Source organism: Pollachius pollachius (assembly GCF_949987615.1).
Source record: "Pollachius pollachius genome assembly, chromosome: 12".
NCBI classification, from domain to species: Eukaryota; Metazoa; Chordata; class Actinopteri; order Gadiformes; family Gadidae; genus Pollachius; species Pollachius pollachius.
In genome coordinates this window covers 8,038,542-8,054,848 of record NC_136945.1, presented here as the reverse complement: position 1 = coordinate 8,054,848, position 16,307 = coordinate 8,038,542, and the positions used below count along the sequence as shown (strand labels likewise).

Genomic DNA, 16,307 nt, shown 5'->3' with positions numbered 1-16,307 from the left:
CTCAGAGCACTTGAGGAGGAGGAAGTCACTACGAGTTGAGTGTCGCAAGTCGAGTCCTACAGACTCAAGAGAGTCAAATAGTCATCAGGTCAACACTCAAAGGAAACCAATTTCAAACGCTCACCTTCAGGTTCTTTGGAGCCTGTAACACAGCCCTTTGCAGGCACTTCCTCATTAGTACACTGGCTCCCAGGCAAAAAGAGCCCTTCTTGACTGTTCTGTAAGCCTTTTAATGGATGTAGATTGAAGATTGAGTGCTCGGCTTTCTACAAGATCTAACACTGTAAAGAAATGGGGACTCAAGTGGCTTTCAGTCTAGCCCTGTGTGCTGGACTTTCTGTGGACATCCTATTCCTAAAAGTCAATCTCTTCTCCAATTCACTTTGGAATATAACTGATTACCTAATTCAAAAGAGGACATGTATGATAACAAAATGTTTGTCATTAGTTATTATGAGATGAGAAGACATTTAAAATATAAGTATTTCCCGGCCCCCCTCCCTATCTAGGCTGGTTCTACAACATAATTCTCACAATAGCCACAGGTCGTTAGCCTAATTAGTTTTTGTTTACATTTTATTAGGGAACACACACAAACAAGTAAGATATACAATCTGACCTAAAGAAAAGAAAAGGACAGTGGGAAAAGGGAAGACAAGAGAGACCCCACAGGCACACAGCCCTAAATCACCAACTAAACACAAAGCATTCCCATTGCTCTGCGTTTTTATGTTGTAAGTGCCATTCACTAAAAGTTGTACACACGGTGGTGTTTTTTCCCTTTTGAACAGTGCTGACTGAGACACGGTACTGATAGCACATAGCTAAGTGAGCAGGGCTGGGAGGATTGTGGTGTGAGCTCCCCTTTATCCTGAGTCAATGTCTCAGAGAAAAGGATGATTAGTTTGTCCATTGTCAAAGTGCCGGCGTCTCTTCGGTTACAGGAGATAAAAGCCCTGGCTCAAGTCGAAGACAGCAAACAATGTCGCGTAAAAGGAAAAACAAAACCGTCCCAACTAAGCAAAGGGGGGGGGGGGGGGGCGGGGGCAGACATCAATTGGCACTGAGGAGGAATGCCTATTAAGACGACTCTTTGTGTTTAAAACCAAACCAGACTCCTAGACAGTCCTAATGATTCCCCTGTATCATTTAATACTGTAACCTTTTCCCCAGACATACAAAAAGAGACAAAAGGTGCTTTGAGGAGAGCATGGACCCCATAATGACACCCCGATGAAAAGCACATCCAAAGAGGATCATCGTCTCCAACCCGCCGAATCGCCTGCCATTTCCCATAAGCCAACTGTTCCTGGTAGCCGCAGTACTTGGGGGATGTGAAGGCTGTGAGCATCATACAGACGGGGTGGTCCTAGCATCCTGGAACCCGTGGGAGCAGTCTCAAGGAGAGCACCAGGTCGGCCCGGCAACATGCAGGTTGTTTTTGGGTGACGGCTTTGGCAAGAGTGTCGTCTGAGGTATGCAGGCTATGCAATGTGGATCAGCGGCTGTACAATCTCATCAAAGAGCAGCTCTCTGCTCTCAGTGGTGTGGAGCTAAGCCCAGCCACAAGGAGATGAGCCACTGGCAGGCACACAGTGTACGCTCCATGGGAGCTCGGCTCTCCTGCCTCCAGTCCCAACGAGGGACCTGTGGATAACAGGGGGGCAATGGGCACATTCTACCTCGCTCTGCCTTCCTCTTCCTCAGAATGTCTACTGAAGGTCATTCAACTCCACCGAGGTGGTGGTGCTTTTTGGGGGTCTTAGAATGTTGATGTTGTGAGAGGTGCTGATGGAACCAAGTTGGAAGTCTCGGAACTGTATCACCACGTATAACTAACTTATACGTGGTAACACCATGTGTAACTTACTTATAACAGACTACTATAGCTGTGTTCGAACTCGTTCCCTATCACGGATATAGTGCACTATATAGGGGTGCTCGCCATTTTGTAGTGGTGTTCGAATTCTCAGTGGTTAATTTCATGCACTATATAGTGCACTTAAAATACCCAAAATTAGAGTATACATACGATGTTCCCTACATGTTACTCCCGTATACCACAATGCAATCCGGTCGTGTTTTTCCGGAGGAGAAGAAGAAGCTAAATAACCGCGAAAACAAATACATTTAATGATGGAGTCTCCGGCTTTCGTTTAGAAATGTCAACAATTTATTTGGGACTTAACACAGAAAATTCAACATTCAAAATTAATAAAAAAAAACTTGATAAAGGAAATATAACATTCAACATCAATACAACCTCCAGTTTTCCTCGTGGGTGCCCGGTTTGTTTACATGATGTGGGCGCATCTGTCTGCGTCACACAAATACCCGGCGCATTTGTTCACTCCCTATATAGTGCACTATATCATGAACACTATATAGGGAATAGTGAGTGAGTGAATAGGGAACGATTTCGAACACAGCAATAGTCTAACTGTGGAGGGAGTGTGGTTGATGGTTGGTTTAAAGGTCCCATGGCATGCTACTTTATGGATGCTTTAATATAGATATTAGTACGCCCCAAACACAGTATTTGAAGACGTTCCCGAAATTCAGCCGTGGTGCAGAATTACAGCCACTACGAGCCAGTCGCACATTGAGCTTTCCCCAAATGCGCCGTTTCGGTGTCTGTAGCTTTAATGCAAATGAGGAGGAGAGAGGCGGGTCAAGGAGGAGGGTGGGGGTGAGGCCCTGAGCAGCTTGCAGCTACGGTACAATGCACTCTGTTTACAGTGGGTGCGTATCTTTAGCCGTGTTCTGTAAATATTCTAGAACACACGGGAGTCCTGGAGCTCTATATCTAAATAATATCATATTATACATAGATATCTATATCATATCATATATATTATCATGGCCAGAAGCTGTGTGAGCCTCCAGATGATGTTATTAATCTCAAACGACTGTGTCGGGTTCTCCGACGTCTCTGGTTCTTCCACTTCCACATCAATCTGAAGTAGACTGAACCGCGCTCTGCCCGCTGCCGGGTGATGGTGCTTCGCGGCGATGGTGCCTCGCGGCAACCGGCGGCAGGCAGCATGTCGTAGTTCATACTTTAGGGAGTCAAAGCCAGAGTTCCTTTCCCCCAATTCCTTCTCAACCATGGCTGAGGTAACCCCAACTACAGTCTCGTTGTGGAAATACAAGAGATGTCAAAGAACCGACGTGTTATGCGCCATAACACTAACAGCAAACAATTGCGTTACAGTGTGTGTAATCACACACACACACACACACACACGTGGCGCTCGCACGGTCGTGTCTCATTGGCGGGCCAAATTCTCTGGGCGGGCAAGGCAGAGAAAGGGTATGAGCTTAGATCCTTTATGATGACATATGGGACCACAGTCCAAATCAGCGCGCTTGAGCCTCCGCTTTTTCAAAGGCGAGCAGAACACCTAGTGCTCGTTTTACACCGACCGCAAGTTTTAGCCACTGGGGGACCATAGGCAGGCTAGGGGAACTCATATTTATGTTAGAAAACTTTCATGCCATGGGACCTTTAAACAGACTCACCTGGCTCGAGTCTGACTGATAAGACTGGGAATGGGTGAGGCTGCGCACCTGTGATACATTGAGCAATCAATGTGCACAGGTTAGACCAGCCATCAACACAGAAACTCAAGGAGAGCTCTAACATGCCAGTAGTGACACCTTCTCTGCAGTTACTGATGTCAGAGGAGAAAAGTGATGCCACTGGGTGGATGTCAGGGTTTCCTGCTACGATCAAAAAGACCTTGGATTAATATCTAAAGTCTGATGGCAGAAGGGGAGAGGGGCTCAGATGGGAAAGGGGGGCTTAAGTAAGCTCAGATTGTCCTTTGCTTTTCTAAAAGTAAATTTAATACTCTGATGGTTGAGCAGTGGGGACTTTTTAAGATTTTTCTTCCTGTGTCTTTTTCTTAAACTAGGAAGACAGATGCAGTGCATGGCGAGGACTGATAACATCTGCCAGGGAGTTTGGTGGAACCGAACACCTTGTGGCCTCTTGACCCTTCTTTCAAGACCACCCCATGTGGAGCTGTGCCCCAGTGCTGGGGATGTTTGAAAACTCATCGTTCCACCAGCCGAATCGTATATCAACCACCTCTGCAAAATGCTATAACACTTTGTCACCTCTGAAGATAAACTTGTCTCTTTTGTTTTGATCTAGAATATTTTTTCTTTTTCAATTTAAAATACTACTCACGATAGAGGCACCCAGCTTCTCCGTTCAGTTGTGACCATCCAGGGCAACACTTGTAAACCGTCTGATAGTCCTGTCTGTACACTTGTCTGAAGGCAGTATAGTAGGCTGTCCTGCAAAGGAAAACCAAACACGGTTTTGGCAGTTAAGGAATTTATCAAACAAAATTAGTGAAATAAAATACTATGTGTGTGTGTGTGTGTGTGTGTGTGTGTGTGTGTGTGTGTGTGTGTGTGTGTGTGTGTGTGTGTGTCTCTAATCTTGGGTCACCTGTTTGTTTATAGATTAAGACTAACTTTCTGAAACAATGCAATTTACTGATTACAGCGATTTATAGAAAAAGACACATACACACACAGATCTTTGGAGGTAACAAACAGCACGATAATCGGCTTAACATTTTCCCAGTCTTTTAAGTCAGCCTTTCAAAGTGTGAGGCGGGGGAAGCTAGTCCTCTCTCCAGCGTCTATCCCTGTACTTTAGAACCCCTCTCTCTCCTCTCCACCCTCATTACCCCTTGTGAAAAAAACTGTTGTCTACGGATAACTAATTGTGGCCCTTGGATTTCTTCAAAGGCCCTGGCGCGACTAAGAAACACTGCAGAACCACAGAGAAAGCAGGCAGGATCATGAGAAAGAGGAGTGCATCCAACGTGTGCGCATGAGTGTGTGTGGGTGTGTGTGTGTGTGTGTGTGTGTGTGTGTGTGTGTGTGTGTGTGTGTGTGTGTGTGTGTGTGTGTGTGTGTGGGGGGGGTGTAGAAACACAGCTCCCCTTCAGTCCAGGGTGATGCTTGCCCTGGCACTCTGCTACAAAGCTCTGTGGTCCCTGGAAACACCCCTTCACTGAACAGCCTGTAACCGCAGTCCAAATGGAACTCTACCTTGCACTTACACTGTGTGCTACGACCTTAAAGCCCCCTGATGAAAGTACAACAGGGAGATAATGAGGCAACCGGGGAAAGAAACAAACGTGCCTCCTCGGGTTACTTTTTATTGGACATAGGCTGTTGAGTTTGATTCTGTCACTTGGATGTGTGTGATTTCAGAACAGGGAAAATATGAAAGTCCAAAAAGGCTTTGACTCATATCCTGTATCGATGTTGGGCAGCCGACCTGTACTTGTAGGAAGAAGAGACATGTAAAGTCAAGTAACTCTAGAGAATTGGTACATTAGGGGGAGTTATGACAGCAGTAGGGTCTACGAGGCGGTCTCACAGACAGGGTTGCGAATGCAGGAGGCGGGTCGGGGACTCACCGTCTTTCATAGCCCATGCACCACGCCTGTCCGACGCAGCCTTGCTTCCACACCTTGACCATGCGTGTGAAGGCCTGCACGCAGGGCTGCCTCTGGGCTACCATCGCCACCTCCCTCTCCACACACACGTTGGGCCTGGAACCACAACACAGGTGTCAGAAGAAAATGTGACAGACTCAACATATGTCAGAGAAACGTTTCACATAATACTTTGGGGGCTCGTTTGGGATATATGAAGCCGCAAGGTGAACATCGAGGCTTTGGTCGAGTGTTCTCGTCTGCGATAGTCAGACTAGACTGCAATACTGTGCTCTGCTTAGGGATATATAAACGACTTTTTTAATGGCAATTTTTTCTTACCTCGCTCTTTGACATCAGATGCAGAGTAGAAGATACTGCTTTCCTAATTCTAATTATTTTCTTATTGTATTCGTCTTACACATGACTAGTAAAACAAATTATTATAACAGAAAGATAGATGTTACATTTGTAGATAAGGTTTTCGATACCGAAATATACCGATATATCTGGATATATTGGAACATGTTATAAATGAAATAAAAAATTTTAAAGTAGCGAGGCCTACGTCTGAGAGAAAACACTGGATATAGTTTAAGGAACTGCGTTGTCCACATATGTGTAATAAAACTTTCCCACGGAGGACGGATAGGATTACTCTTTCAACCTTTTTAACAAGGGTAGTATTCCCCCCATTCTTTGCACAATACCCTGTCTGGTTTTACAGACAGGCTGAGGTGCTACTGATGTCCCCCTACTGTTCCCTGCATAGCACAGCCTACTCACGATACACTGTTAAAGTGCAATACGATCTACATGAAGTCGTTTGGTCGCTCGCCAAGGACAAAAAAAAGTAGTATCTCTGCAGCGGCTCTCATCCTTAAGCAAGATCTCCCGGTAAACACTTGCCACTCTGCCGTAGAATACAAGAACCTGCAGCTGCTGGCACAATAAACACTATCTTATTTAACCATTTAGAACACGGAATCAGTTGCTTGCAAAAAGAAAATAATCGTATGAATTAATTCATGCTTTTTAACGGACACAAATTAGGATTGTTTTTTTTATCCAGGCTCACAACTTTAAATAGGAAACGAAAGTGACGGTCATGTCCGCAAGGAAATGTCAAAGAGAGGAAAGCGTCACTGAAACGTGTATTTGCTTACAGGTAGTGGAGTGACACAGTGAAAACTGTCAAATGGTACTCACATGTATGGTTGGAGGTTGTTGGCCATGCCATACCGGGACGCCAGAACCTCGTTGGTAAAAATAAAAAATAATGCAAAAAGTATCTCCATCTTTTCTTCCTCCTGTTAAACCGTTGTAGGGCTAGGGTCAATCAATTTTGTATAAACAAGCAACACTTGACCCCCAAAAAAGAAAACCCCAAAATCTTCCTAGTTCAATAGGATATATTAAGACATGTTTTAGCAGCCCATATCTCGTTTGACGATAGGACCAGCACCTTCCATCGACTCTTCCATGGTATCCCGGGCACGGCGAGGTTTGACACTGACACGACCGCAGCTCGCCAGCGTTTAGCGCAGATGTTGAACGGACATGCGTGCGACTTTTGAAGAGGCAGAGAGGTTGTAGCTACTGCTTCTATTGACTTGGTAATAGGGGATGGGGGAGGGAGGATGCATTGGCTATGGGATGACATGCATTTATCCAGTTTGGGGAAGAAAATGAAACGTTACATTACATCCATCAATTTAAAAATACATATATTTTCAGATTATATTTTTATGGGTACAAAAAAGTTATTCAGATCAAATGCGAATATTTTAAGCTGACTTTGACAAAAAAAGTGATTAAATAGTTTAAGACTATATAGGACAAGTGCCGATGCAGAAGATCACTTTGTTAGTTATATACGCGGCTCTGGTTAGAGGGAAAGGGGGCGGTGTCATTATGAAGGTCAAACAGCTGATCGTGCGGTCAAGGGTCAGTGGATGAGGATGACCCTTGGGCTGCATTTCCAAAACAAAGGATGCATCTCATTCATTGACTATTCTAACGACCCTGTTAAATTCTCAGGATTGTTATCCGTGCCTCAAGGCGCCATCGTGTGGGCTTATTCTGCTGCCTGGCTAGTGCAAGTCAGTCACCAACACTGGAAATTATCTTAGTAACAATTTTGTTATAGTAACTATTTTTGTAAACCGGATGTGAGAAGGATTTTTAACATGGATCATTCTACTTTCAGACACGTTTCAAAATATATGAAAAATGCAGTGCCGATTCAAAACGTGCATGTTTCAGAACCTGCAATTGACAGGTTATGATGCTTGCTGCTTTCTCGAGAACCGCTCATACTAACAACTTGGCACTCGAGACTGCACTTCTTGGGGTCCTCAGCGATTAAAACCTGCCAAGTTGGAAGTCCATCGGATGAACGGTTGTCATCCTTTCCAAGCTTACACCAGGAACATTGGGTGAATGTCTGCTACTATATCCTAGGATCCTCTGTCAATCCTTTGCACAACTGGCTCATTCTCTAACACTGGATCGCTGACAGCAGAACTTCAACAAGAAAATTGGCAGAGCACGGGTAGTGGTCGAAAAGGCTTTCTTTAGACTGAAGGGAAGGTGGGGAAGGTAATGTAGTCTTTCCTGTCATGTGAATTGGACACAAATTGTAAGATATGTATATTAATATTAAGTCGCCAGTAGATGGTGCTACTCTCTTTAATACTGTTACGATCAGGCTTAGTGAGTTCAGAGAGAGCACACGTGACTACGGGTTAAAGCAAGATATGTATTAGAAATAAGATGTGAATAATACAAGATTATAAAATGTCATCTGTATTATCAGTATGCAATGTATATTACTGTGGGGATGTTGCAGTACCTTAATTTAACCAGTACCTGGTTAAAGTCTGTCGCTTATATTTTCTCTTGTGTGAACCCTGCAAGCAAGTTATTTATTGGCTGGTCTTAGATGCATATATGTTACATTAGTCAAGTTTTTCAATGTTAATAAATCCTTAAACAAATCACTGGTTATTTTCACCTCAAAACAAAAACATGAAACCATGGTCACTGAGGAGATCACAGTCTGGAGCAGAGAGTCCACTCAGTAGATGACGTCACTGATGAGTCTGGAGTAGAGGCTCCCCTGAAGAGATGATGTCACTATCTTGAGCAGAGACTCTACTGAGGAGAGGATGTCACTAGGAGTCTGGAGCAGTGACAATACTGAGATGATGAGCGCTGCTCAAGACTAAGTGACGGCTTCTCCGGTTGTACCATCTTCTTCTCTTCTGCCTTCTCCTCCTGAGCCTTCTTCTTCTCCTGCACTTCCTCTCCTCCCGAGCCTTCTCCTCCTGAGCCTTCTCCTCCTGAGCCTTCTTCTCCTCCTGAGCCTTCTCCTCCTGAGCCTTCTTCTCCTCCTGAGCCTTCTTCTCCTCCTGAGCCTTCTCCTCCTGAGCCTTCTCCTCCTGAGCCTTATTCTCCTCCTGAGCCTTCTTCTCCTCCTGAGCCTTCTTTTCCTCCTGAGCCTTATTCCCCTGAGCCTCCAACTCCTCCTGAGCCTTCTTTTCCTTAATCTTCTTCTCCTCCTGAGCCGTCTCCTCCCGAGCCTTCTTCTCCTCCTGAGCCTTCTCCTCCATGTGTCTTCTTCTCCTCCTGAGCCTTCTTCTCCTCCATGTGTCTTCTTCTCCTCCTGAGCCTTCTTCTCCTCCCGAGCCTTCTTCTACTCCTGAGCCTTCTTCTCCTCCTGAGCCTTCTCCTCCCGAGCCTTCTTCTCCTCCTGAGCCTTCTTCTCCTCCTGAGCCTTCTCCTCCATGTGTCTTCTTCTCCTCCTGAGCCTTCTTCTACTCCTGAGCCTTCTCCTCCTGAGCCTTCTTCTACTCCTGAGCCTTCTTCTACTCCTGAGCCTTCTTCTCCTCCTGAGCCTACTCCTCCTGAGCCTTCTTCTCCTCCTGAGCCTTCTTCTCCTCCTGAGCCTTCTTCTCCTCCTGAGCCTTCTTTTCCTCCTGAGCCTTATTCCCGAGCCTCCAACTCCTCCTGAGCCTTCTTTTCCTTAATCTTCTTCTCCTCCTGAGCCTTCTCCTCCCGAGCCTTCTTCTCCTCCTGAGCCTTCTCCTCCATGTGTCTTCTTCTCCTCCTGAGCCTTCTCCTCCTCCATGTGTCTTCTTCTCCTCCTGAGCCTTCTCCTCCTGAGCCTTCTCCTCCCGAGCCTTCTTCTACTCCTGAGCCTTCTTCTCCTCCTGAGCCTTCTCCTCCCGAGCCTTCTTCTCCTCCTGAGCCTTCTTCTCCTCCTGAGCCTTCTCCTCCGTGTGTCTTCTTCTCCTCCTGAGCCTTCTTCTACTCCTGAGCCTTCTCCTCCTGAGCCTTCTTCTACTCCTGAGCCTTCTTCTCCTCCTGAGCCTTCTCCTCCATGTGTCTTCTTCTCCTCCTGAGCCTTCTTCTCTTACTTCTGGAAAACCACAGGCCGGAAGGGGGCGCCTTTTTGTCTCTCTTAGACAAACTTGCGGAAATGATTTCAGCTTTTGCCCAGATTAGAAAGATTGGACACTGGGGCTGGTTGCGGCTGCACACCTGTTGTGCATTAAGCAACTAATGTGCGTGGGTAAACCGGCCATCAACACACACACTCGGGAGATCTCCTACATGGCAGCATGGAGCAGTATCTTCCTGTTCCATTGTCTTCAAATTCTACAATAAACCGGTTTCCAACACACCACCTTGCGTCCTTATTAGAAAGAGGAAACCTAACCCTAACCCAAACCCTAAATTTAACCATCACTAACATAATACTTAACACTTCAACTTAACAATCTCCAAATAATGATTATTCGTAACGTACCATGAACAAGAGGTGGGAATCAAACTCAGACTTCCAACAAAAAAGATATCTGCACTAGCCAGTGCGACACTGAAAAAAAGGCTTGTGTTACGTTGCATAGATCTTAGATTGGAGTGATGGTTCCGTGGTAACTGTGTGTGTGCGTCTGTGTGTCTGCATGTCTGTGCTTGTAAGTGAGTGTGTGTTATGTGTTGCTGTTGTCGGAGAACAAGTTTGTAAAGGAGATACAATTAGTGCATAATTGATGTACTGTTTCTCTCTGAGTGAGTGTTTATTGCCTGCAGTGTGTCGTGCTATTAGTGTTAGTGTGAAATCAATCTCTTAAATAACCCATTGCATAATAGGTCATATATGTAGGATGTATGCCTTTATTATGGGTTCTCTCTGCTTCTTCTTGCTTATATTCTCACCTTAATCATTTTCTCTCTTCACTTCACCTCTACTCCTCCCCCACTTTCATCGTCACCTCTTCCCTATAATCTCTTCTCCTCTGAGCTATGGATCTTCAGCCAGACAAGAGGAACAGACATATCGTTTGTTATGATAGAGCTGTTCGATCAAAAACATGTCCTCCAAACACCTAACACAGAGGACTTAACAGACTGACTGATATGTTGTGTGCGTATGTGTGTGTCTGGTGTGTGTGTGGATAAATTTGTGTGCGTAATTCGTCCGTGTTGATTGGAGGTCAAACACAAACCCACATTTGTGTGCTTGTTTGTTTTCTGCCTCTGAAAAAGGAAAAGAGAAAAAGAGCTTTGGAAAAAGAGAGGAAAACCGGCAGAGTCAGAGAGACAGAGAGGCAGACAATAGCAGACATCCTTTGGTTTAATGGCCCTACGTATAGAAATACACGCATACAGCGGTGAGTGTATGTGTGTCTTTGACCAGTGGTTCTCAAATGGGGGTACGAACACAGCTAGGTGTACTTTGGAGTACGGCAGGAGGAACTCAGAAGATTTCAAAAATATATAATTTTCACTCTGAGCAAGTTTCAATTCTGAAAGCTAGGAGAATCTGTGAAGAAGAAAGTGGATTCAGAAACACCAAAATGTCAGTTTCAGGAAGAATATATTTGAATGGGATTCACCACTACATGCTCTGACCCTCCCCTGGAGTTGTGCTTATAACAGTTGCATGAAGTATAGGCCCGTTTTTCTCAAAAAATTGTGACTATTTGCACTCTTTTAATGTTCGTGTTCACACATCTTCGGTACAAATTATTTTTGTTCATTTTGTTTATTTTTCTCCCAAAAATGTTTTGTGCCAGTGAAGGGAGTACTCAGCTGGAAAATTATCTTAGAAGGGGTACACTTGTAGAAAAAGTTTGTGAACCACTGTTCGACTATCGATTATAGAGTATCTATCTACTGTAGGATAACTATCACAACCCCTTAAGTGAGCGAGGCCTCCACCCTCACACTAGGGTTTGCCACAGGCGTTGGGAGGAACTTTACATGACCTAAGGGGGGAAGAGAGAGAGAAAGGGGCTGATCCCTGAAAAGCCAAGACAAAAATAATAATGATATGGACATTAACCAAAATTGTGGAAGTGTACCTCTATGTTGACACATGCTAGCGCATGCTGACATGCTTATGCCCCCGAGGCTAATGAGCGAGCACGCAGTTTTAAGTCCCTGAGCATAAATCGTCCATAAGTGAGCCATCTTTGATAGATCAACCAAAGAAATCTAGGAAAAATGATTCTGCATGTTAAATAAGTGCCAGATAGCAAGTTTCAGATTTTTTTTATGAAATGCATTGGTTTGACCACGAGTTATAGCGCCCCCCTGTGTTCATAGTGGAACAAGGCTACTAGGAATATATATATATATATATATATATATATATATATTTGCAAAAAAAGAATTGCTTTATGGCTTGCTTTGCAACCGCTCTGTATTTGTAGGGATTACAACATTTTCATTCACAGTGACGCAACGAAAAACTCTAGGTAAACATTGACACATTCGTTTAAAAGGCCCCTTTTGGACCAGTGTTTGATCAGTGTTTCAGAACTCTGCGTTGGAGGTTTTCTGGAAGGTTCGTGCGAGTTGTATTTTTTATAACCAGTGGCCGGGTCCCGTGTGCTTCTAATTTAGAGTACGTTATTGTACCACATTCTCTGCAGATCAACCAGTGACAGCGCGACCTGCTGTTTTCCACACTTGTCTACTTTACGGCACTCACATAATAACGTGAGTCCATAGGGCGGATGGGGCTGCATAATTTGCAGAGGTACTGTACGAGAACAATTGTCAAAAACATATTCATACATCTACCAGCACTCGTATCTCGCCGAAACATGTCTTCTCAAATGAAACGACCAGTAACTTTACTTGGAACCATGGCATTTGGAGGGCGAGCAGACGCAGAAAAGAGTTTGGAAATGGTGAAATGTTTCATTTCGCATGGCCACAAAGAAATAGACACAGCCTACATGTACACAGATGGCCAGGCAGAAACAATCCTTGGGGGGATGAATCTTGCTAAAACAGGTGGGTAACTTGTTTGGATTGCTTGTTTGTTGTGTCAGTTGAAAAAACATTGGTGTATTTCTGTGTTATGTTCATAATCATTAATTCTACCGTAGAAGACAATGCATTGATTTCAATGGCTGTGTGTTCACGGCCCCACTGTCACTGTTGGTACCTAACACACACACACACGACAAGGCGTACAAATGCAGAGACGGATGAAGTTTGTATTCACTTCTACCCGGGTAGTTCTACATAAGTATGACATGTTGGATTTCAGTAAGTTAACAATGGCCTTTAGAATTGAAAGGCTTCTGTACTTTGGTCGAAGGATGAACTGGTCACATATTAACTGATATTGTGAAAGAGAGAGAAAAGTTACTCTAAAGCTCAAATGTTTGTACTCGGGGTGGATACACGGCTCTGCTTAATAGCGTATACATATTCATTTAATTTGAATCTCTGTTTTAGTGAGCTTGGCCACCAAGGCGAACCCCTGGGGTGGGAAAACGCTGAAGCCGGAGTGCTTGCGTGACCAGCTGGAAACCTCCCTGAAGAGGCTCAACACAGACTGCGTGGACCTCTTCTACCTCCATGCCCCGGACCACCAGAACCCCATCCAGGATACACTGAGAGCCTGTGACCAGCTACACAAGGAGGTACTACTACAACCTGCAAACCAAACTGCTCCATCAGTCAAACTCCAGTGCAGTCTGGTTAAAGGTCCCATGACATGCCACTAGGTGTGGGCTGATTAGCCGCTACAAGCTGTTTTGGAAATCTGTCCCTTATGACATCACAGGTGGGCGTGTCCACCTAGATGTGTGCTGGATAGATCAGTCTGCCAGCCTACCAAGTGGACTGTAGCAAACTTTGCTCATCTATCCGTCATACATCTAGGTGGACACGCCCACCTGTGATGTCATAAGGGACAGATTTCCAAATCGGCTTGTAACGGCTAATCAGCCCACACCTAGTGGCATGTCATTGGACCTTTAATAATGAACCAAGGGAATCTTTTGTCAGGTTAGGCTGACAAAAGATTATAAGGGAAGCAATTATAACTATAATTTGGGGTGGAAATAAACCAAAACTGAATTTGTAAATGAACATCCAAAAACAGTTAGATCAAGGGAGATCACATTCATTGAGCATATATATACCAAAATATATTCTGCCTGCCATACAGAGATAAACGGTTGGTAAGGTTAGAAAAACAGGCTTTTGAATTTTACCATGCATCTCCTTATCTAGACAGTGGGTTTTTGGGGAAAGATCTGTGTACATGTCGGCGTTTCCCTTAAGGCTCAACTTCAAACATGGAGGTTAAATATCACATACGTGTTCTGCTGTACATGTTGTGATCAATTTGGGATCCAGAGACCAGGTTATACTTACCCATTTCGATCTCAAGGCCGCTAGGTAGACTGGGGACAATGAGGATTTGATCCAAGACCAAAAACAATGTTTTCATGTGTAAGGTCGTAGTTGTATAGATCAGGTGTTCCCTAACAGTGTGACAAGTTGTGCTGTGAAATGTTGTGGTACTTAATACCTATTCATGACATGGGCCTAGGTAAGAGCAACAACAGTGCATGAAAAAAGACTTAAGTATTATTGATCCATTATGCTATTTTGACACATGCAATGTGTTTCCCAACTCTGTTACCTTTGTTACTGCTTACGGGGTGTGACATTTTGTGAAAAGCTCCAATAAGTTGGTGTTCCTTAAATGACTGGCTGGAACCGTTCTTGTGCCTTAGCCCAAAAAAGTTTGGAAAACTGGGATTGTCAAATCTAAAGTTGTTATTGATTTTTTTTTTGTACTACTTTTAGGGTAAATTCAAGGAGCTTGGCCTTTCAAACTATGCTTCGTGGGAAGTGGCTGAAATTGTGTGCATCTGCAGACATAACAACTGGCTTGTTCCCACTGTCTATCAGGTAATAATGCTCTAGGAAATGTCCAGCTGCATCCTTTTCACAGGTGTTTTTAAGTGACATGTTAATTAGCTTCTAGCCAAAAAGTTGAAAGAATAATTGTATTGATGCTTTCTGAACCATGCCTGTCATTAGGGAATGTATAATGCAACAACAAGACAGGTGGAGACGGAGTTGCTGCCATGTCTGCGGTCCAACGGCCTCAGATTCTATGCATATAACCCATTAGCAGGTAGTGTATAAGGTGCAGTTGAGCCCTCTAGTGGTTGTAGTGAATGTTGACTAATGCTTACTTCAAGAGCAATGACAAACAGTTTGAATATTTCTAAATTTCTACTTGTGGGTGCATATTTTGGAATCATTTATTTTTCACTTATACTGCATACTTTCCACTCAACGAAATCGGGGAGTCAGTTTGTCTGTTTTCAAAGCCAGCTATGTCAAAGTCCAAGTTGAATTTTTTTCAAACATATTCAGAACTTTGTTTTACTGCTATTTTATTGAGCGTTTAATTTACTCGTGCCGGTTTGTTGTAAAAAATATGAAGCGAGGGTGAGACACTGATCACCTAGATTGCAGCTAGCTCGGTATCACACTTCAGATTATAATTGTCTTGTCTTGTTTTTGAGATACTTGAGGCCAAAGCAGATTCTGACCAATCGTGACTTATTTTCCCTGATTTGAACACTTCTCTCTATTGGTAGAGCGCAAGATTTTCTACTCTGAAATCTTACCTGTAGCACCTTTTAACAATAGTTGATTGTCTTCATCACTCCTGTCCACCAGGGGGCTTACTCACTGGAAAGTATCACTACGAGGACAAAGATGCTTCCCAACCCGAAGGACGTTTCTTTGGCAATGAGTGGGCAACAGCATATAGGAACAGGTTTGGATACAGATATGTATAAAATTCACTCAGTCTGGCTTGTTACAATGAGAATATTAAGGCAACCCGACTTTTTTTTGCCTCAGGTACTGGAAGGAGAGTCATTTCCAGGCAATCAGCTTGGTTAGTCAAGCATTGGAAACAGCATATGGCTCAGAGAAACCCACCATGACATCCGCTGCTATACGCTGGATGTACCACCACTCCCAGATCAAGGTAACTTGTCCCTATAGTCGTGAGATGGTTACAGGCTTGTGTGATTAAGTTAATTTGATCGTTTAACGTGGCATGTCTGCCGCGAGAATATAGTTACACCAGCGTTATAGATTGCAACCCATATTTCAGGCCGGCAGTATTGATCCAATAAAATGGCTTGAATTCCACTCAAGGGTGGGGTCGTTATGTGATCTTTGGCTCTTCTTTGGCCGTTGTACATTCAGGGTGATCATGGCGATGGAGTCATCATTGGCATGTCGAGCATGGAGCAGCTACAGCAAAACCTGTCTGCATCAGAAGAAGGCCCTCTGGATCAGAGAGTGGTGGAAGCATTTAAGCAAGCATGGGACCTTGTGGCCCATGAGTGTCCCAATTACTTTCGTTAAAAATAATTACCGTAGATATTTCAGATAACAAATCTACTTGATTTCACAGCTCAGGCACTAAACCAAATAAAAAAAGATTACATTTGTAGTAATGTAGTTGTTGTAATTTGATAATAACAAGGACAA

General features: G+C 44.1%; 1 protein-coding gene across 1 annotated transcript; it reads left to right on the top strand.

Moving 5' to 3' along the window:
• Nucleotides 1–12,486: 12,486 nt before the first annotated feature.
• On the top strand, nt 12,487–16,289 carry akr7a3 (aldo-keto reductase family 7, member A3 (aflatoxin aldehyde reductase)). Its single transcript, XM_079748460.1, has 7 exons — nt 12,487–12,776; nt 13,227–13,414; nt 14,592–14,696; nt 14,829–14,925; nt 15,480–15,579; nt 15,666–15,795; nt 16,020–16,289. Exons 1-7 carry the CDS (start codon nt 12,494–12,496, stop codon nt 16,179–16,181), a joined length of 1,065 nt encoding a protein of 354 aa, XP_079604586.1. The 5' UTR covers nt 12,487–12,493; the 3' UTR covers nt 16,182–16,289.
• Nucleotides 16,290–16,307: the final 18 nt, after the last annotated feature.